General features: G+C 35.2%; 1 protein-coding gene across 1 annotated transcript in view; it reads left to right on the top strand.

Moving 5' to 3' along the window:
- Positions 1 to 23,926, top strand: part of GNAI1 (G protein subunit alpha i1) — an 82,663-nt gene that overhangs the window by 51,056 nt on the left and 7,681 nt on the right. The window contains exons 4-5 of the mRNA XM_044679561.1: positions 1,068 to 1,225; positions 11,128 to 11,256. Coding sequence (XP_044535496.1) covers positions 1,068 to 1,225; positions 11,128 to 11,256 — 287 coding nt within the window. The remainder of the gene's footprint in view (positions 1 to 1,067; positions 1,226 to 11,127; positions 11,257 to 23,926) is intronic.

Raw genomic sequence — 23,926 nt, forward strand, 5'->3', positions numbered from 1 at the left:
AAATAAATTATTCTCCAAATCTAAATGTATTTGTCTTTTAGGATGTTCGGTAATATGGCCTCAACCTACTCACTCAGCCTTACTTCCCACTGATCCCAAAAATGAACATTCTGGTTGAAACGAAAGGATGAACTTATCTAGTCTTTTTGTTCTCTTTATCACCCTTACAACATATTCAATATTTATTTGTTTATTCTCTGTTTTTCATATCATTTCCTCTGCCTAGAATGTTTATCCCTTCTTTACCTAGGTCCTAATGTATTTAAGTGCTATTTATACTTCAAGTTCTAACTTAAATTTTCATTACTCTTACTCCAAAAGGTTGGCAGTTCCTTAAAAGACTAGATCCCCAAAGTGACTATTACGGTGCATCTCAGACAAAACAAAAACTTTAAGACTAAATATCAGAGTGGAAAGAATGCTATCTTTGGAGTCAGAATATATGGCGTTAGCTGTGTTACTACTGTGGACCAGTCTCGTAGACTCTTAAGCTTTAGTTTCCTCATCTATTTTAACGAAGATTATAATACAATACTTAACTCACCAAGTTTTATAGGGGGAAGAGCTCATTGTAACCTGAAAGAGGTACAGCAATTACCAGCGTATTGACTCATTGTCTTTAATAAGTTCAAGGACAAAGAGCATATCATACTCATCTTGGTATCTTTTGTGTTTTTCAAAGAATGTAGCATGATGTAGAAAGAGCTCTAGCCTAGGGTTCTAGTTCTTTCTCTGCTCTTGGACAAATCATTTTTCTCTGGACCTCACTTTCTCTATCACTAAAATGCATGTGTTGGAAGATCATTTCTAAACTACTTTTCAGAAGTGACATCATTCAGCAGTGACATTCTCTGATTCTTTCAATCATTATTTGTAACAGTTTTCCTAGTCTTAACTATCTTAACTACCTAGTGAAGATTACCTAAAAAATACCTAGGACAAATACCTAGAAGAAGGAGTATGTTTGTCACTTTGTTTTGCTTTTATTTTTAGAACAGAGTGAAGCATTTATTTTTTGTTTTATAATAGTTTTTTCCTCCTTTTTCTTTTGTTTTATGATTGTTCAGGATGATGCCCGGCAACTTTTTGTACTTGCTGGAGCTGCTGAAGAAGGTTTTATGACTGCAGAACTTGCAGGTGTTATCAAAAGATTGTGGAAAGATAGTGGTGTGCAAGCCTGCTTCAATAGGTCCCGGGAGTACCAGCTTAATGATTCTGCAGCATAGTAAGTACTTTTAATTTCAGTACTAAAATATCCTTAATAATTATAGGCATTTCTACTTGTATTTCAGAATTTTATTGCTAAATTGTCAGATGCAGTTACACAACTCAAATTATTTCAATGTCTTTCATGTTTTATTTTGTGTCATTTCCAATGTGCCATTGTTAGTTACTTCCTTTGTATGAAGAAGTGCCTGAATAAATTAATACATGTGTTTTTAGTGAAAAAATATATACCAGGGGAATATTTTAAAAATACGTTTCCAGGAAAATAATTATGTTCTCTAGTACCAACATTCACATGTGTTCATCTGGCAAGGGCCAGAGAAATTAGAGTATAACTGAATTATAGCTGGATTATTGTTTTTGTTTAGAGGTTCTTAACCAAGGATGCTAGGAATAGATTTCAGAAGTTCCCTTAGTTTGCTTGGGGAAAAAATTGCATCTTTTAATAAACCCAGACTGAAAGTTAGCAATTCTTTCATTTATGCACTAAAAAACAAAATTAAAAAACAAATAAATAGCATTCTGAAAATGTTTGTTGGTTTGACTTAACTGCCCAAGGTCTTCATGCTATAAAACAAATTATAAAACCCTTTTCTAGTTTAATATTGAGAAACCATGGTCTAACATATAGTCCTGGAGGAGGGATTCCTTTTGATGGTGTCAAGGTCTCATGTGGGAGTTCGAGTGCCCTAAGTTTCCTCACACTGTAGTAAATAATAATTTACTTTAAAACGGTCATGAATACATCACATATTGCAGTAAACATTGTGAATGACAGTAGAAGTGAGGCCTGCAATACTTCTAGAAGGCTTTTAATTACAGCAGTCTTTAGATGGTCTTTTAATGAATAGCCCCTCCAACTTACCCATAGTTATGCAAACAATTATAAAACCCTATCTGCCTTTTAGATTTTACTGCAGAAGTTATATATTGTTACCAAAAAAACCTATTCTAAAGATAATTTCTCATGTTAATTTAATACTTCTTTGTTCTTCAGTATTTCTTTAAAAACCAGGTATTTTGTGGGGGCAGCTGGGTGGCTCGGTGGATTGAGAGCCAGATCTAGAGACGGGAGGTCCTGGGTTCAAATTGGACCTCAGATACTTCCTAGCTGTGTGATCTGGGCAAGTCATTTAACCTCCATTGCCTAGCCCTTACCACTTTTCTGTCTTAGAACCAATATGATGTATTGGTTCTAAGATAGAAGGTGAGGTTTAAAAAAATAAAACAGAAAATATATTTTGTGCTTGCTGAATTTTATAAGATGGTTTCTTGTTGGCATCATTTGCTTTTCAGAGTTTGAATGACCACGAATTATAAAATAATAGAACAGTCAAATGTAAAATAGAATGTTGAGTAAAAAATAATGAAGAAATTAGTGAATGGTGTAGAAGGGTGCAAGAAACACACACACACACACACACACACACACACACACACACACGCCCAAATGAGAAATAGCCAGTGATAGATTCTCTGCCTCTTGGGGGATGTGGATGGCGAAGGCTTCCTTGACTGTTCCATTCCACAAGATATCTTTTTTGAACATTAGTAATTATTGTCTTTAATATTTATATGTCTATAGTTTAATACTGTGCCTTTCATATATCGAGTCCTTTGTAAATTTTAATCATGCATGGTCCTTTTCCCATGCTTTTCTACCTGTCATTATTACATTATTAATAGTGAATAACCAGGGAATTCACTAAGTCTCTAGAAATAAGCTTCATTCCTTTCCCCTTCCCCCCAGTGGCTTTATTTATTTATTTAAAACTCTTGCCTTCCATCTTAGCATCAATACTGTGTAATGTTTCCAAGGCAGAAGAGTGGTTAAGGGACTTGCCTAGGGTTACACAGCCCCTTTGGCTCTTGATAATATTTTCAGTAAATTTCAGACAAAGATTTTAAATGAATACTCTATAGACAGTGAAATTTATTTTTTATTTATTAGGACAGTCAAAGTCTGGGAAAGTCCATTTTATAACCATTCATATTCAGTGGTGCATGAAGTTTACCAGATATTTTGAGAGACATTAATCACTATGCAATAGTTAGTTTCACCTCATCTTTTAGATACTCCTTATGATTTTGAACAGTTCTTTGAAAGTCTTTAGATTCACTCTTTCCTCCCCCTTATACCATGGAATACAATCATCCTACTTTGATATAATTGTAACGATTAAAAATTATAAAGGCTGATATAAGAGAAATTAATATTTTAATTGCCATGGCCATGTTGATAAAAAGAACATACGTAAGACTACTTGCCTGGTAAAAGCTATTCAAAAAATACTGCCAGTGCCCATCTTGTCTACATAGCCAAAAAGGAGCTCCTCTCAAGTCCGACCTCCGAATTTAAGCTGCCCTATATGTTGGTTCCCGTTCTCTAACGTCATCCCGTCAGAAAACCGGAAACCCATTGGATCATGGAAAATGTAGTCTCAAAGTCCCCCACATGTCCACAGGAAGTTTGTCAAACATTACATATCTTGAGGCTCAATATTTCCAAATATAACCCCAAGTGATTTTAACTAACACATAATAGAGCTATTAATGAAAAGTTAAAGTTTTTGAATCCAGAAGTATTGGAAGAGCTCACTAGTTGAATAAAATTGTAGGGAGACAGCTTTATACTTTATATGCTTATTGTTTTTGAACTATGTTTTCTTATGTCAAAATATAAAAACTTGCCAAAGAGATATAATTAGGGAGTTATTATTTTAAATGCTTCCAATAGGGTTCCTTTAGGTACTTTAACAATATTTTTTGCATCCCTTATTTCATATATATATATATACAAACACACACACTGTGTATTTCTGTCATTTCTATAAGTATGCATGTATTTGTGTTCCTCTCTATTATTAAGAGGGTTTTTTTGGCCATTCCTGTGATTTCATTGGTATAAGGAGCTCTGAGTCAAGAAAACCCCTCCACCGAGAGAGAGAGATAACCAACTCTCTAAAGTTTAGTCTGAAATACTTTCCTGAAGCATTGAAAGGTTTAAATAATTTATTCAGGGTCAGATATGCAACATATCAAAGGCATGACCTGAACCTCCCTCCAAACCAAACTCCAAGGACAGCTCTCTCTGCTTTACCATATCATCTAATATATTATTAGTTATTGGTTCTTGCCAGAAAGTATTTGAATGATTCATTACTATTCATACTCCCATCAAATTAAAGAATTATTGAGCACCTGCTGGGTATAAGGCATTTATGCTGTATATTTATATTACAGGCAAGAACTCTGATTTATAAAATTGGAAATTTCTACAATCTCTTAATAGCTCTCAGTCTGTGCATGTTTCACATGTGCCATTATCATATTAATAGTCCCAAAATACTTCTTTTATTATTCTCATATTTTTCACTGAGGGGAAATGACAAATCAAGTTCAGATTCTGGTTCTGAAACTTACTAGCTATAAACTAACTTAATGACTTTGTGTTTCAGTTTAATCTATAAAATGAAGGAAATCAGACTTATGCTATCTTACAAAAAAGCACTTTGGTAAACCTTAAAAGCCAGAATTTATAAATGTAAAGTCTTTGTTTTTGCTTTGTTTGTTAGTTTGGGGGATTGATGGGGCTAGATCACTTTCATGCTCTAAAAACCTAGGGTTTGTTTATATATATATATATACAGTGTCTGTACATTATAAAGAAGGGAGTGGACTTTTTGGAGCAGATAGAATTTTATGGCACTTTGAACACTAGGGAATGCTGCTGAATAACATACAGGCTTGTTTTAAGTGTGTCAAAAAGGATTTTCCTTGTTAGCATAGTGCCCAGCATCTCATGAGTCTCTTAAAAGCATCCAGCACTGCCTGGGGGTGTTTGACTCCTCAGACATGGCCGGTTCTCCCCTTCTCATTTCACTCTCACTCAGAGAGCTATACATGCTACTGCTTTTCAAGCACCGTCACTGTGTAGAGAAGGGAGATATCAGGAAGGCTCATCTTTCAAAAGATACAGTATTGCCAGAATGTATTCTTGAACTGTGTTTGACAACTAAATCTTTTCAAGTTAAGCAAAGCTTCTATACTTTTTTTTTTAACATTTTTTAATATTTATTTTTTAGAAAAGTTAACATGGTTACATGATTTATGCTCTTCCTTTCCCCTTCACTCCCCCCCTCCCATGGCCGATATGCATTTCTACTGGTTTTGACATGTGTCATTGATCAAGAACTATTTCCAAATTGTTGATAGTTGCATTGATGTGGTAGTTTCAAGTCTGCATCCCAATCATGTCCGTCTCAACCCATGTGTTCAAGCAGTTGCTTTTCTTCTGTGTTTCCTCTCCTGCAGTTCTTCCTCTGAATGTGGGTAGCGTTCTTTACCATAAATCTCTCAGAATTGACCTGGATCATTGCATTGCTGCTAGTACAGAAGTCCATTACATTCGATTTTTACCATAGTATATCAGTCTCTGTGTACAGTGTTCTTCTGGCTCTGCTCCTTTCACTCTGCATCAATTCCTGGAGGTCTTTCCAGTTCACATGGAATTCCTCCAGTTTATTATTCCTTTGAGCACAATAGTAATCCATCACCAGCATATACCACAATTTGTTCAGCCATTCCCCAATTGAAGGACATACCCTCATTTTCCAGTTTTTTTTGCCACCACAAAAAGTACGGCTATAAATATTTTCATGCAAGTCTGTTTATCTATGATCTCTTTGGGGTACAAACCCAAGAATGGTATGGCTGGATCACAGGGCAGGCATTCTTTTATAGCCCTTTGAGCATAGTTCCAAATTGCCATCCAGAATGGTTGGATCAGTTCACAACTCCACCAGTAGTGCATTAATGTCCCAGTTTTGCCACATCCCCTCCAGCATTCATTACTCTCCCCTGCTATCATTTTAGTCAATCTGCTAGGTGTGAGGTGATACCTCAGAGTTGTTTTGATTTGCATTTCTCTAATTATTAGTGATTTAGAACACTTTCTCATGTGCTTATTGATACTTTTGATTTCTTTATCTGAAAATTGCCTATTCATGTCTCTTGCCCATTTATCAATTGGGGAATGGCTTGATTTTTTTTATACAACTGATTTAACTCCTTTTATATTTGAGTAATTAGACCCCTGTCAGAGTTTTTTGTTATAAAGATTTTTTTCCCAATGTGTTGTTTCCCTTCTGATCTTGGCTACATTGTTTTGGTTTGTACAAAAGCTTTTTAGTTTTATATAATCAAAATCATTTATTTTACTTTTTGTAATTTTTTCTAACTTTTGCTTGGTTTAAAAATCTTTCCTTTCCCAGAGATCTGACAAGTATACTATTCTGTGTTCACTTTACTTATTTATAGTTTCCATCTTTATATTCAAGTCATTCACCCATTCTGAATTTATCTTGGTGTAGGGTGTGAGATGTTGATCTAGACCTAATCTCTCCCATATTATTTTCCAAATTTCCCAGCAGTTTTTGTCAAATAGTGGATTTTTGTCCCCAAAGTTGGGCTCTTTGGGTTTATCATACACTGTCTTGTTGATATCATTTACCCCAAGTCTATTCCACTGATCCTCCTCTCTGTCTCTTAGCCAGTACCATATTGTTTTGATGACTGCTACTTTATAGTATAGCTTAATATCTGGTACTGCTAGGCCCCCTTCCTTCACATTTTTTTTTCATTATTTCCCTTGATATTCTTGATCTTTTGTTATTCCAGATGAACTTTGTTATAGTTTTTCCTAATTCAGTAAAAAAGTTTTTTGGTAGTTTGATAGGTATGGTGCTAAATAAGTAAATTAATTTGGGTAGAATGGTCATTTTTATTATGTTAGCTTGTCCTAATCAATGTTTTTTCAATTGTTTAGATCTAGTTTTAATTGTTTGGAAAGTGTTTTGTAGTTGTTTTCGTATAATTGCTGTTTGTTTTGGTAGATAGATTCCTAAGTATTTTATAGTATCTAGGGTGATTTTAAATGGTGTTTCTCTTTCTACCTCTTGCTTCTGTGATGTGTTGGAAATGCTTCTATACTTTTTGCTTCTGATGAGTATTACCCTTATAGCTGGGTTTACAAGGATTGCTAGCAATTCTTCTAAGAAAGAGAACAATTCCTTTAGTCTAGAATGCTCTCCCCATCCATTTTGCATATCCAGATATTCTTACCTTTGTTTCAGGAATCAGTTTTATTCTCACAGCCTATAACTATCCTTCCTCGACTCCTTGACTAATCAGCCTCATATCCTCATGTTGTACTCGGGCCTTCTTTAGCACTTATTGCATATAATACATATATTTTGGTAATATATGTATTTTATGCATTTCCCCCCAGTGATTTCTAACTTAAGTTCCTAGAAATTAGAAAATATTTTGTATCCCCAGCCGCCATTTGCCAGTTCGGGAACATAATAATACCATATTCAGTATGAATTAAATTAAGTTGGTCCATGTAAGTGGATGTCTAAAGGGTAAATTACCTCCAAAGACAAGTGTATTTTTGTTAGATATTTAATGAGGATATAGTGAATGCTTATGAATCATTTTTCATTGATCCACTAAAGTACACAAGTCTAAAAATTCTGTTGACCTTATTTGAAAATGAATTATAAAATTTCAGAATGTGACAATTTTAGTGTTAGAAGTCACCTCCCCCCCCCCCAATAGTGAATTAGTGCTTGATTTTAGAAAACTAAGACAAGAAAATTGAAAAATTACCTAAGATCAGTTGGTTTTATAGATTTTTTTTTTACTGAATCCAAAAGCTATGTGGGTTCTAAACATATAAAATAACAGTTTTAGGCAAGCTTCTAAACACTAGACATAGATGAAACCAGGAAAGTAAAGTAGCTCCAGCTATGTTAGAATAGTGAACTGTGGTATTTATAGGTCATTAACTATTTAATAACCTGAGATCAAGTAAGTTTGAACCTTAAAGCCTGGGAGTAACTACCAAATGAATATCATTTAAACTTGAAGAAAATCCATTATTTAGCATTTCAAATGCCTTTCTGGCAGGAGAGTGAGGTCTGGTTAAAGCTAAGTGACAGAAAAGAGACAGACGCCGCCTGGGCAAGTTGCCAAAAGGTTATCATGAAAATCATTAAGAGACTATACCAGTACACCCACTGGTGATACTGTTGCAACAGTTAGACACCTGGCAAGGAAAAATATATAATACTGAATCTCTCCAGAACTTTGGACCCAAGGAAAGAAATGTATCCTATTTGTTGAGAATAGTATTAAAATGAAAATACTCTGGTAATTTCTTGGACAACTGAACCTCACCTTGAAATTCCTCGTCAGGAAAAATAACAGGCTACTTCCCATTAATGTTTTAAAGGTGATAATTGTAATTCAAAATCATTTTCCTTTCAGAGCATAGCAACAGCCTAACTATGCTATTTACTTCATTAACATTATGTTGTAATCCGTAAACTGCCAGCAAGTAAGGAACAATCTCACATTCTCACTTGTTTATTTGTTTTTATAGACTAGAAATTTTCTTTTATTAATTAAAACTCTTATTTTTAAAGTTAGACCATTAGTTTAAAATTGGAAGGAAGGCATTTTTATTTAACTCTACTAGACTAAAAGGAAAAAAAATCAGTTGATGTCCACATATAAGTAAACAATCAGATTTTGAATGGAGTTGCCATTTTAATACAGAAGATTTTAAGTACATTGCACCCTCAGTAGCTAGAGTTAATGAAAACTAAGAGCACAGAATATAAAACTTTAATAACTACCAAATAATTTATATATGCATTTTTGTATATATAGACACAGACAGGTGTACATATATACACATATGTACATAACACAGCATATGATATATTGATCCATGTTTATCTTCCTCTACCTATACAGATCATGCCTTGTCATGATAAAGTTATACCTTGCAGGCATACCCTAATAGCTCATTCAATTCTTATCTTTCTTCTTGAACATGTCATAAAGGATCAGCCCAACATAATAAGAGCCTTGATTATTTTTGTTTCTTTTTAAGGATACTGGTTTAATATTTAAGTTTTCCATTTTTTATTCTGTTATGAAAAATTTAAAAATATGAAAAATCATAAGGACAACAAAATAACACTTTCATGCAATTAAAAATAACACTACTAGTGTTTGTCCTAGTTAAAACAAGTAGCTAACTTAGAAAAATATGAAATGGATAAAATTAAAAGATACTGATAATGGTTATTATCATTCCAAAAGTTTAATTGTCATTCACCACAGAGAGAAGTTCAAAATAGCCAGAATAACTTATAAGTCAGTAAACACTTATCTCTTAAACACACAAGATCAAGGCACACAAGGTCAGCGCCACCTTTCAAGTACAAATTGACTTACATAGCTTTGAGGAGTACAGGGAGAAATTACTAGCAGCTTTACCTTATAAAACAGTGAAAAACAGAGCAAAAAATAAGTCTGCAGATGAGACCCAACTAAGGCAGAAAATCTGAGAGCATTTATAGATTAACCTTATAGTAAATCAAATAATGTGCCCCATAACAGATTTCCCAGCCTCCACATTTGGACTCAGTAAATGATGTGCTCTATCAAAATAGAACTGGAACTGAAAATCAAGTTAGATATATAGAAGGTTCTAACCAACAGAAACAAGTCACATTTTCTGACTTTATATCCTTTATTCTTTCCACTATTAAGTCGAGATAACAATTACTAGGTGAGCTGAGATTGGAGACCATTTTAAATCAGGAGGATTAGCAAAAAAAAGTTATGAAAGACATAGGAATTGAACAGATTTTGAAGAATAGATGAGGAGGAAGTTCATTTTGGTAGGTGTAATAGCATGAGTAAGTGAAGAGGAAGAATCACCCAAGGCATAAAATGACAAAACAGCTCTTCACTATATATTTTTTTAGTTTCTACCAGGTATAATATTTATTTGAGAAATATGATTAGTGTCAGTAATCATATTTCTCAAATAAATATTATCTTAGGCTATATCTTGAGATATATGATAAATATTCACTGCTTTTGGAATAAAACATGGTCCTGGAAACCATGTTGTTGGTGAAGGGAATTCTAGACCATACAGAGAAAGAGCTAGTTGACTCAAATGAATGACTTTGGTATATGTGGTAGAAAGTTGATTGACTCAGAAGTTACAAAATGGGAAAAAAAGTTATAAAAAAGTTATCAGATGGGAAAAAACAAAACCTGAATGTGGTAGTCAAAGTCTGGGCAAAGATTAATGAAGAACGTCTATAATCTTTGGCCAAAAGTTCCCCCAATTCAGCTTAGTCCATAATGATGTGATATATAGATACAAAAATCTGGACCAATTCTTTTTAAAAACCAAACCAGTAAAGTTAGGTTCATTGCTCAAAAATTCAGGGGTTCATAATTTTATATACATGGACACACATTCCTCTATTACAGAATGCAGTGCTTTTGTGCCTTTTTGGGAGTTGTACCAGGGAATTTGTAAATGAATTGATTGAAGGAATTGTGATGATCTACTCTATACCTGGCCTCGTCCTTAGGTAGCAGACATTCAGTCCATTGCCCAGTCTATCCATAAAGCTTTTCCATCCTGGTATGGACAGTCTGGGCAATAAACTAAGAATCTGCTGTCTGAGTAGGGGAATACTACATTATTAGATGTTCTGCCTTTGAACCCTTATTCAAGAAATAAAAGCAAAATTCAACATCTTTTATATTTGACTTACATAATGTTCTGGATTTTGCTTTTTCTTCCAATTGAGAAAGGAAAAAAAACAATTACTCTTCTATATTTAGGGGGAGAAAAGATTTAATTCTTTTTGTCAGTAAAAGTTTTATAAATATTTAGGCCTAAATTTGGTTTGTTTGCTGAACATCTTACAACATGTGCTTAGAAAATGTTTTACTCTTTTCTTTTCCCTAGTGATTCTTTATAGGTTGATTAACTTACCATATTTTTTTTCCCCTCAGCTACTTGAATGACTTGGACAGAATAGCACATCCAAATTATATCCCAACACAGCAGGATGTTCTCAGAACTAGAGTGAAAACAACAGGAATAGTTGAAACACATTTTACTTTCAAGGATCTTCATTTTAAGTGAGTGACTAAAAAAATGAATAATGTATACATTTTAAGTATAAAACCCATTGCTTCAGAAACAGGCTTAAATGTACAAATATTTGCAGACCCAAATGTTGGGGAATGATAAATTGTTTTCTCAAAAATGGAAAAGGTAAGTTTTCGTTGAAAAAACATATAAGAAGTAAACATCCTGGAAGTGATGTTAAAATTTTATCAAAAAAAGAATTGTATGCTCCACGTACCTGCATTAAATTTTTTGGGAGAAATTTGAATATAAAAAACCTTTTTTGTCTATGAAGGTCATGGATGCCAGTTGATCTCTTTTAGCTGAAAAACTAGTGCTATTATTTGTTATGTAATATATATATGAACTAAAATTTCAGTGAGATTGTATACATTTACAAAATATACAACTTGTGAAATGATGTAAAATAACTTAAATTTCAAATAATTGAATAATTCAAAATAATTGAAAATATGAAAGATTTCTGTGGAACCCTTTTCTCCTTCTTTGCTTATATGTCTGTCAGTTGGCTTTATCCTTATGATTTCTCAGTCTTGTTTAGTGTTACACTGTTTTGAACTACTGTTTATATTGTTCTTTGATTTTAAATGTTCTTTTTTATGAATGGGGTAATTGAACTACAGAAGCTAAATGAAGTACCATGTTAAAACATAAACTACTATATTTCTAATTTTTATCAATAGAAATAGAAATAGAAGACAGAAAATCCATTAAATTCATAAAAACTTGATATGTTATTTTATATACAAGGGTGCTTACTTCATTTATAAAATTTGATGGTGTATTTTTTTCATCTTTTCATTTCTGACTGTTTCCTGGATCTCCTTTGCAAAAGCCTTCATTCTTTACTTTTCCCCTTTTTGACTCCCTCATTTTCTCAGTTTAAATCTTTGTCATCTTAGATTCTCTTCTTCATTACCACCATTCCCATTATACTGTTTCTTTTATCATTTTAAAGGCATGACTTCATGGAAAATTAAGGTTTACATTTGAAATGAAAGGGGAAATTATATCCATATGATCATAATGTTCTAGGGAAAAATCTATAGTAACATGACTGTTCTATTTTATATTGTTCCCAAACCAATTATAGGGTGTTCACTTATTAGTTATTTTTTCATATTTTGTTGAAATAAGTATCATTTCTTAAACCTCTATTGTATATGTAAGCACTAAGGGAGTTACCAGAAGCCTGACCATTCATTAAGTGGGATATAATTATATTATTTTCATCATGAAGTGGATTCTGTCATACAACAGTCTCATGGCATGGACCCAAAAACATTACTGGAATGGCAACTTGGCAACAGATTTGCTTTATGTCAGGTGCTTTGCTAAGTTCTAGGGTTACAAAGAAAAAACAGAAACAGTCCCTGCCCTCAAGGAGCTCACATTTTAATCTGCTGCAGGAGTTGGTGCTTTAACTAAGTTTCGAAGGAAACCAGAAACCATAAAATCAAATGATATGAGACAGAACACTCCAAATTGTGAGGGTAGCCAATACATGGAGTATGGAGGCAGAAAATGAGTTGTCATGTACAAATTAATAAGTGCTTGTTATTAATAGTTTAAGGCCTAGAATACTAAGGGGCTATATTGACAAGATATTTTAATACCAAATAGAGGAGTTTATATTTGATTCTAGAGGTAATAGGGAACTCGGTATATTGAGCCAGGAAAGTATTGATACAGCCAGATCTACATTTTAGGAAAGCCACTTTGGCAGCTAAATGGAGTTTAGAGATATGAAGCATGAAGTCTTAATTAGAAGAATTATATATAATACAAGAAGTATTAATTGGAACAGTGCAAGCAAGAGATGATAGGAGTCTGGAATAGGGTGGTAGCTATGTGAATAGAGAGAAGAGGAAATATGCAGAAGTATTTTGCAGGTGGGGTGGGGAATATGTGGTCAAAGATGATAACATTTATATTACTGAAACAACTCAAGGATTAAAGTCAATTGACAGTCTAAAACTTTTTATTCTAATTTTTAGGGCATTGTATAATATCATCTGGATACTTTATTGTTTTCTATAAGGAATATCCAGTTAAAGCTTTCTATATACTATTTAGTGTTTTTGTCATTTCTTATAGAAGGTTTGCAGCAATAATTTTTTTTTAAACCCTTACCTTCCGTCTTTTAGTCAATACTGTGTATTGGCTCCAAGGCAGAAGAGTGGTAAGGGTAGGCAATGGGGGTCAAGTGACTTGCCCAGGGTCACAAAGCTGGGAAGTGTTGAGGCCAGATTTGAACCCAGGACCTCCCATCTCTAGGCCTGGCTTTCAATCCACTGAGCTACCCAGCTGCCCCCTAATTTTTTTTTTAAACCCTTAACTTCTGTGTATTGGTTCCTTGGTGGAAGAGTGGTAAGGGTGGGCAATAGGGGTCAAGTGACTTGCCCAGGGTCACACAACTGGGAAGTGGCTGAGGCCAGATTTGAACCTAGGACCTCCCGTCTCTAGGCCTGACTCTCAATCCACTGAGCTACCCAGCTGCCCCCTGCAGCAATAAATTTAAACAACTCTAAGCTTATATCAAAGTTATTTATCAGCATTTGAACTTTAAATATAAATTGTATAGTTTTTAGTTGTTTTCTCCTTCCTCACCTATCCCCACATTTTTTTTAAACCCTTAACTTCTGTGTTTTGGCTCCTTGGTGGAAGAGTGGTAAGGGAGGGCAATGGGGATCGAGTGACTTGCCCAGGGTCACACAGCTGGGAAGTGTCTTGAGGTCAGATTTGAACCTAGGACCTCCTGTCTCTAGGCCTGACTCTCAATCCACTGAGCTACCTAGCTCCCCCCCCCACACTTTTTTTTAAGATGTGAAAACATCATCCTTCTAGAGGAGACTAATATATGTATAAAGAGATTGAAACTCAGTTCTGCAAAGTCAAGATGTAAAAATCAATTGATAATAGCATGGAATTTTACACAACCACTGAAGGAATTTTCTTGTGGGATTAGCCAGGAGAAAACCTAATAGTCATCAATAATTTTGGAAAAGTCTGTGCTCTGTCCTTAATTGAAGTAGTGCTCAACATCATAGGTGACAGGCACATCTACTTGGGAACCTTTTCCAATGGTTTGATTTTCTTGAGTATCAAAAAATAGTTTCTGACATCATTGGGGAGTGAGATATTATACATAACAGCTATCTAACAGCTAAAGTTTTCTTGAACAAGAGTCACAATTTTTTTGTTTAGTCTTAAATTATTTTATGTGTCTCTTTATCAAACACATTTTATAACTATTATGAAATTGGATTTTTGCACTAAGCTTAATTTTATCTTTTCTTGATGACTCAATTATCACTAAGATCATATGTTTGTCATATTTTGCAATACAGTTCTATAATTTTTTTGGTTTGTTTTCTCTTATCTTCTTTCCTGTCAGGCTGTCTAACATCATTTCTTGTTGTGTCTTCTTTTAATCTTATTTAGACCCAAGCACTTCCAGCTTTCCATTTCTTCAGCAAAACTTAAAATGAGTTGCAAAGCATTATTAGTAAGCTTTTTAATGGGACCCTATCTTTTACTACTGGGGATTTGTGACTGCCAGGTCTGGATTTTATGGTTTGTCATGTGTTTTAGGAGTAGAGCTTTAGTGGAAGAAGGTGTCTAGCACTTTGGGCTTACTTTTGTGGAGGACTTAGAATAAGAGTCAAGAGTTTTAAACAGATTAAACATGCATAGATAGGGTTCTGAAATCAACACCACTGGAAGAATAGCTACATAGATATAATAATGATTCCATTGAAGGTTCATAGGACTTTTAACACTGATTTGCTGATAATAGCAAATGTCTGGCATCTTCGATGGGATTGTTGCTGAATTTTTATTTTTATTTTTTTAACAATCACTGTGTAATCAAGAAATAACAAGGGGCTAATGAGGCATATATTAGAGGGCATGGGTGGTAACAGCTGAGTCTACTGGGCAGGGAGACTAACTTCAGTATAGATTGATTTGGATCAGCCAGGGTTGTGTGAGCCTGGGATGAGATGTTTCAGTCAGTCTCCCTGGTGTCTCTAAGCTCCCCTGAGGTGAGGAGTGAAGAGCCTCTCCCTGCAGGTGAGAAATGGAAACCAACAGGAAGTGAACTTAGTTCACTTCCTGAGCAAGATGGATGCCTGGTCTAGCCTCTCAGGAAACTAGTGATAATTATCTTTCTTCTTCTCAGTCCCTGGCCCTAATTGGTGATATAAATGAAACACTGAAGCTCTCTGAATAAGGCCAAGGGGTTTATGAAATGCAAGGGTAAGCTGAGGGAAGAGGGTTAAGGTCCGGGAAACTGTTGCTAAGGGTAAGGCCAGTGCTGGCAGAGGGTCTCAGAAGGTAGGGTCAGTCTTAGGGAACCAGCCCCTCAGCGAGGGATAAATTCAACTGCCCCGATGTAGGGTGATCTAGCATTTTAACAAATGAGGGTAATGGCTTGGTTTAGGGGTGTCCCTGCCTGCATAAGTAAACTAATTTCCCATGTTCCACCTCCCTTCCTCCCGGGGCCCAAGGGGAGTCCAAGGGGATAGCTGGATGTCTGGGTCAGGTCAAGGAAAGTCAGAACCCCACAGTTGGTTCTCCAGGATATTTATAGTGCCAGCTCCAAGGGTTTGGCTGTGAGACCAGGGGATGGCTGGGTCAACATTCCATTTTCCTAACTGCCAGGATTGCTTCAGGTGATTTTGCAAATGCAAGAGATTCTTGCAGCAATCCTGCATTACAACTGCTAAGTGATTTGCATTATAGAATCCCATGGCAGGGACCCCAAAGTATTAGAATTGTTATAAGGCTGGAGACTATTTCCTAGCCTTCTAAAAGTCATTGTTCCCTAAAATGGAGAGTAAATAAAAATGTTAGGAAATAGAGTACAGATGAAAATGGCACTGGCTATAAAGACATGGACGGATTGTTTTCTTTGCAAGAACAACTATCATTATGTAATAATAAGCTCAGGAAAGCAAGAAAAAAGAGCATTTATGCAAATTTTCATAAATACAATTTTCAGCACACTCACTGTGTGCCACTAAGAAACTTTGTGATCTTTTGTTTTTATCTTCCTTTAATAACAAACAAGGATAAATACCCCCAGCTACTTTTCTCACACCTATAAGAATATGTTAAAAAATTGCTGATTAATTTTAAGAAATTAATAACTGATGGTTGGGATGATGTTTCAGTGACCTTTTAGGGAGATGCAAATAGATCTCACCATCTGGCTCACAATAGATGATAGCTGCTAATTTGCATATGATGTCCCTCCTTATTAAATTATTGGGACACAATGGTAAAAATAAGAATTGGTGGTCAAATTCTATTTACCATTTTGGGCTTGAATTTTGGTGCATTTGGGGGTATCCCAGATGTTCCCTTTACTAACACTGTTCCAAGCATCTCATTAATCTCTAGGGAGATGTTTTAAGGTTGAGATATCTGCTCCTCTATTGATAATACCCTTCATTGATTCACCGTTTATTTCTATAGTAATCAATGGCTCATTAGTGGTGTTATTGTGCAAAGAAAATATTTGATTCTCTTCTACTTGTGGCTGTACAGTAATAATCTCAGAATCTAATGCTTCTCTATTAGGAGATATATGGTAATTTCAAGGTATTACTTCCAGTAAAATGGCTGCCCCCCCCCCCCCATGTACACTTCCTGTTGGGTGTTTGATTCTGCCTCTTTAACTCCTTAGCCAATTTGTGGGGGGGACAGGAAATACTTGGGGAACCTCCTTTTTAGCACCTCTAAATCCCGTGCTGTAAAAGGTTTATACGTCTTCATGCTTACAAGTTCACCATTTGGTCTAAACTGGGTTTGGTCTATTATTGGGCATAATGATACAGTGGTAGGGCAACTGCTCCTCCCTCAGTCTGGGTAGCCTCATTAGTTTCAAAATCTGTATGGGTGAAATCCGCCATCTTAGACTTGGGATTCTCTTTGGCCTTAGGTTTGTATGTATTCTCAATAATTTCTAGTTGTAAAATAGTATGTTCGTCTAGTACTTGTCCTTGTTTAATCTTGCTGTTAATTTCCACCATCAGCCTGAGTTGTTCTTTCATGACACTAAACATGACCTCGTTGTTCTGTTTCCCTTTGCCAAAGATTAAGTGGATTGTTTTCTTCAATGTCCAAATTCCTTGAATGGTTGTCACAAAAATTACCACAATTGCTGGTAACTAGGAAAGGAAATCTGCCATTGTGAATGCCAAGTACTTATAAGCATCATGTATGGTTAGGATTTTTATAAATACTCAGGAATAATCTGAAACCAGAGCCTTATTATGCCCTGTGTGAAGGAATAGACAAATAAAGATATGGTGGTAATAATGAAGGTAGCCCTCGCTAACCCCATCTTGTTTCCTTTTCCCTTTGGTTAAACTAGATTCTTTGCTCTCTGGCTTCGCCAAAACTGTTATAAGAATATAGAGTATAAGGGAGATATAGAGATATAATGATGGTGATGATGTGTATCTGTCTATGATCTCCTCAGCTGCAGTCGTTGGGAAGAACACCTACTCCTCTCACCTTGGCTGCTGCTGCAAGCTCTCCCTTCTCTCTAATAGGTTTGGTTGATGACCTGTTAAAATTCCTATAACAGCTGCCCAAGCAAGGAGGTTAGATAGATGGTTAACCTTTCCAGGCCCAACTTGGGGTTGGATAAATTGGTATTGGACTATTGATGAGCCTTGGATAACTTCAGGATCTGCGTTTGACTCCCTTCTCAAGGGCCATGATAGAAAGACCACTCAGGAATGTACTTGTTGAACACACTTTTATCTATAAGCAGGGAAAGGATAACAAGGTCAAGGATTCTGGATTGGAAACTCTATCGATCTATTATCTATAGACTAATTAACAATCAGGTCTAGAGGCTATTGATCAGGTGGAGGCTTGAGATTTCATCCTCACCCTTTATCTCTGGCCAGATTTGGCCACAGCCAAGCCAGAGAATAGGGAGGCTATTGCTGCAGATGTATTGATGGTCTTTATTCTCTTAGCTCTCTCACTATTGGTGTTGATTCACTAGCTCTCACAGTCTATCAGGAAATAGATTCAGGCTTATTCCTACCCTCTTCTTCTTAAACCCCACGGCAACCCTTCAAACCACCCTTCCAGCAACCCACTGCCCAGATTGAACCACAGAGGTTGGCAGAGATCTGTGATCTCCAGTTCTCAGTCTCTCTGTCCAGAGACTTCTCAGTCCAGAGACCCCCTCCAAAGTGGCTGTCAGGGCTGTTCATACATTGGGGCCAACTAATGTTTGCCCCTGGCTCACGGCACCTGGGAACATTCCAGGTCTCTCAACTGCCATCCCTGTCAGTCAAGGTGGCATCCATCTCTTCCCAGATTATTGAATATAACATAGTCCAATAGATCTGTTTAATATTTGCTTTAAATTTTGACTTGCATAAGTCTTAGAAATTCATCATGACTGAGTCATCATTTTTATTCCCAGGCTGGGTTTCTACAGTTTTGTCATTTCTTACTAGGCAAGTACTAACCTGCTTTGTAAAGATGTTTCTCATGATGACTTATACCCAAAATATATATTACAGATGAGGTAGAATTTTATATCATGTGTTTAGAGTAACTTAATGGCTTAAGGATAATCTTAGGTTATTTAGGAATTCTTAAATTAGTTTAAGTTTTATTTTTAAACGGGTAATGTTAGATTACTATTCTTGCCAAAGTATTGGTTTCAGTTGTCCACAAGTATTATGTGGATCCCAGAAGAATAAAAATGAAAGTATATTTTGGATGTCCCTACTGAAAAGGCTGAGTATATTTTAAGTTGCACAAAACCCTTATCTGTGTCTAGTAGTAACTGATTTTGATGGCATTCTCTTTCTCTCTTTCTTTCTTTCTTTTTTTTAAACCATTCTCTTCTGTGGTAAAATCAATACTGAGTATTGATTCCAAGGCAGAAGAATGGTAAGAGGTAGGGAACTGGGGTTGTGACTTACCAAAGGTCACAAATCTAGGAAGTGTCTGAGGCCGACTTAGGACCTCTTGTCTCCAGGCCTGGCTCTCTATCCACTAAGCCACCTAATTGCTCCCAGACAGTTATTTTTTTTTTTTAGATTTTTTTTTTTTTATTTTAAACCCTTAACTTCTGTGTATTGACTTATAGGTGGAAGAGTGGTAAGGGTAGGCAATGGGGGTGAAGTGACTTGCCCAGGGTCACACAGCTGGGAAGTGTCTGAGGCCGGATTTGAACCTAGGACCTCCCGTCTCTAGGCATGGCTCTCAATCCACTGAGCTACCCAGCTGCCCCCCAGACAGTTATTTTTTAATACAAACTTTATTTTGATTTCAATGGATAAATACAAATATCAGCACAGGACAATAAGAAAAGCAAACAGGCAAGTTGAAACCAACTAATACATTCAAATACAAGAGATTATAAAATATCTATTATCAATGCCAATAATTTCTGATTTTTAGTCATTAATCCCATACTTCCAAAGGTATAAAATATGATTTTAATTGCATAGTGTTCATATCATAATAGATTAAGAGATGAAAGGAATCTAAGAGATCTTCCAGTTCAATCTCTTTGTGAGATAGTTGAGGAGTAAGTTGGGGCCCAAAAATGTTTATAACTTTACCAATGTCACATGGGTAGTATTAGTAATTAGTAATATTTTCCACCATTTTTTCCTGATTTTGACCTTTGCTGTCCATATGTCTTATATTCTATTTTTATGACTGAGCTCTCATTTCATATAAAAGATAATCAAATCTCCATAATTTCTCTTACACTGTATAGGAATTTGTTGTGAATTTTATGTCCACCTTCATTCCTTAAAATCAGATATCCCTTTCATTGTTTATTTTGTAACATTATCTTTACCATAGTGTTCTATAATTTTCCAGACACAAAGTAATTATCAGACATATTCATTGATTGAAGAAATGTGTTTATTTTTTATTTTGGAAAGGAAAAATTAAATTTAAATTTTAGTAGTCTCATGTATAAATGTAAGTGTATATGTTTGTAGAACATTTTATGTGTTAGATGGAACTATGTTGGTAGAGTTAGGAAATCATTTCTATCTAAATATCTGTGTATGTGTGTGTCATACAAAGATTAGTCATGCTTTCTTATTGATCTAAAATTGTATCCCTCTCCTTTTTTAGATCAAAAAGTAGGCATGACTAATGGTTTATTAAAGTAATATAGTAAAATTAAAATTAACAAGTAATGGAATAAAATTATCAGATAATATATTAAAATCCTCCTTGAGGATGAACTTCATTTCCTAAAAAATGTTACTCTTGTGGAAACATGCAAAAATGTGCGTAAGATAGTTTATTGCCTACTTTCTCCTGAACATATGATTGATGGAACTCGGGTTATTCGTACAATAGTGTTTTAGCAAGTTCAAGTATAGTGGAAAACTAGAATTGCAAACAGGTGAGTAGGACATAGTGAAATTTAAGCTCTCATACTTATGTCACCTTAGGTTTTTCTGAGACATAGGTTCCTAGTCTATAAAATCTGGCAGGGAACATGGGGAGTGAAATTTGGTATTATATTGTTAAATTCTTTCTATTACAAACCTGTGATCCTGCCTTCCTTGGTACTCAATAAATTCTACATTGACTTAAAAAGTCAAAATATTTGTTTTTTAAGAATTATATAGAGAAGTTCAGGATACAAACTATCAATTCTATTCTTTAATATAAACTAATAGAGAAGTAATGATTGCTAGGATGTGAAAAAATGGAAAGGCATGAAATGGATTGGCAAATTCAATTCCATTCTGAAATTAATGACTGGGGAAAAGAAAATTGGACATAGGCTAACATACATCATAGATTTTGGGGAAGAATATTAACATAACAGACTAAAATGTTTCTGTGTCAGTCATACAAGGAGGGGATGAGAGATATCAAAGAACAAAATTCTGAAGGATAAAATAGGAATCATTTTTCCATTAGAGAGGAAAAATGGAATTTATTTGGAGAGTTAGATGTGGATGAAGAGGTAACTCACTAGGCAACTCAGATTTTTTAAAGAAATGTGCAAAGCCTTAGAAGTAAGACTAAATTCCAAGCATGGATTCATTCCATCAAAATAGCATTAGAAAAAAAAGCTTGGAAAGAATAGAAACTGAGACTGAAAGAATCTAAGGACAACAAAAAAGAAACAAAGAAGGATTCTTTTTTGCCTTGTGGTGAACACAATGATAACTGATAATGGAGAGAAAGCAGAGCTACTCAATTCCTATTTCAATTCTGTTTTCTTTATCTAAGAGAATAACCTTTACATTGGAGATGACAGAACAAAAATGATTAATGGGAAGTTGATACTAAAAGTAGCAAAGGAACACATAGGTCATCTTTCTCTATGCTGTACTAAAACTGTGTTCTTCATTCTCACCCTAACCTTTAGTTTCTCTGCCCCTTGGTTCTTTTGCAAATCCTTACTCCTGCATGGGCTACATTATCCTCCATTCTCTAACTCATTGCCTATCCCCCCAAAACTCTTCTTATCTTTCCCATCATTGTCGGTAGAACCATTTTTCTCTCAGCGTCAATATCATTCTCTCATCTATACCCCACATAGTAAATTTGTTGTCAAGTCTTATTTCTATCATTAGAATAGCTCTTATATAGGTCCCCTTTTTTCCATTCATAGCTTCCACTTTGGTACAGGCTTCCATTACCTCATGTCCATACTACTGGATTAACCTTCTGATTGGTCACTCTTTCTCAAGTTTCTCCATATCAATCCATCCTGCACTCAGCTGCCAAAATGGTTTTCTTAGAGCAGTGAAGATGGCATACAGAGTGCTCTCTGTGGGTACATAGCTACCCTTCTCTCCCCCCAGTTCCTTACTAGAAAGGCAAAAGAAGTTGCGTAGATCTGCTCCCTTCCCTCTCTCCACAGTATCTGATGACATTTTCTCACATCTCTCTGCCCACCAGCCCAATAGGAGAGGGTGGGACACAGTGGTAAAGTGAGTAGCTCACAGGATCATAGGAGGCAGAGCTGGAGGAGAGCAGAGTGCTCGGGCCACTCCCCTTCCCCTCTCTTCACTCACTGAGGACATTCTTCACTTCACTTGCCCCTCCACCCAGCAGCCCAATGGGAGTGCTTTCTCCCTCCCCTGTGTGGTAAGTTGGGAGTAGGGTAGGGGGGGCCCAGCCCTCCATCTCTAAAAGGTTCACTATCACTGTCTTAAGAGTATAGCTCCAAATATATTGGTCCCTAGTTCAAACCCCAGTGGTTCATTACCCCCAGGTTCAACTATAAAATGTTCTGCTTATCAGTTAAAGCCCTAAACAATTTGATATCTTCCTTATCTGATTTCTAAAATTTATTCCCCTTCAGTCAGTCATCAAGTATTTATTAAGCTTCTATTATGTGCCAGACATTGGGCTGATTATAAAAAGAAATTTAAAAAACAGTCCTATCCTCACGGAGTTTACTTTTGAATCCAATTACCCCAACCTGTTTGCTCTTTCTCATACACAATACTACATTTCCCAAAAGACATCTCTATGCTTTTTTACTTATTTCTCCCCATAACTCTTTATCTTCATTTTCCCATGCACTGCTAATGACTTTAATCTGATATTCTCTTCCTTTTACATCGCATATATTTTGTCTATATGTAATTATTTGCATGTTGTCTTCACCTCAAAGACAAAGAACCTGTTGTTGGATTTCTTTGTGTCCCTGGTGTTTATTCATAGTTTTTTTGTTTATTCATAGTTATTTGTTAGTTGTCTCTTCGTTTTTTTTCTAGGTATTATGAAGAGAACTTAGGAAAGTTCTTGGTTATCATTAAATTGGAAATTTTTAAATTTTGAACATTTTAAAATTAAATTTACTTATTATGAATATGGAAATAATGATTTACCTAATTACATATCAAGATTTCAGAAGAGCTGTCCTCAGAATCAAAATGACTATTCATTCCTTGTATTAATAAAAATTTCACATATTAACAACTGTAGTTATTCTCTGATGTGATAGTGTCAGGTTATAACATTACCTCAAATGTCTTAAATCACTAGATTTGAAAAGTAATGCTTAGTTGTGGATATAAGAAACTTGGAAGTTTTTCCTAAATGTATCATATTTATTCCTTTATTCACAAAGGGTATGAGAAAGCAAGTATAATTCAACATAGTCCATCACTACTCCTAGAAAAAGAAATCTCAAAATGAATGACCTAGACAGAATAGGTCTTTAAGTGTCATCTTATTTAAAATTAAAAAAAAAAGATGAAAAAAAAAGATAGCTTTATACTTCTAATTCTTTTTCAAATGAAGTGTTTCAGTGTTTAAGTATAGTACATCACAAAAAAACATACTCTATTATGTGATTTTAGATATCTGTGATGAATCTTAAACCTTTATGCCTTCACACTGAGCCAATACAGAAATAACAATCAGTCTTTCTTCCTTATTTGAGTTTTCTTTGTTCTTCAGCCAGCTGGCTTTTACTCTATGTAATTCACTAAAACAGTTCTCACTAATGTAATTGTTTACCACCTTCTGGCCAAGGTTAATATACTATTTTCAATCATTGTGTCCCTTAACTTATGGACTAAAGAAACATCACTGACGTCATTGGTGTTTGAGATTTTTTTTTCCCCCTTTCATCTCTAGTAAAAAACATAAGGTATTTCCATGGTACAGTTC

Source organism: Gracilinanus agilis, chromosome 5, assembly GCF_016433145.1.
Source record: "Gracilinanus agilis isolate LMUSP501 chromosome 5, AgileGrace, whole genome shotgun sequence".
Taxonomy (NCBI): Eukaryota; Metazoa; Chordata; class Mammalia; order Didelphimorphia; family Didelphidae; genus Gracilinanus; species Gracilinanus agilis.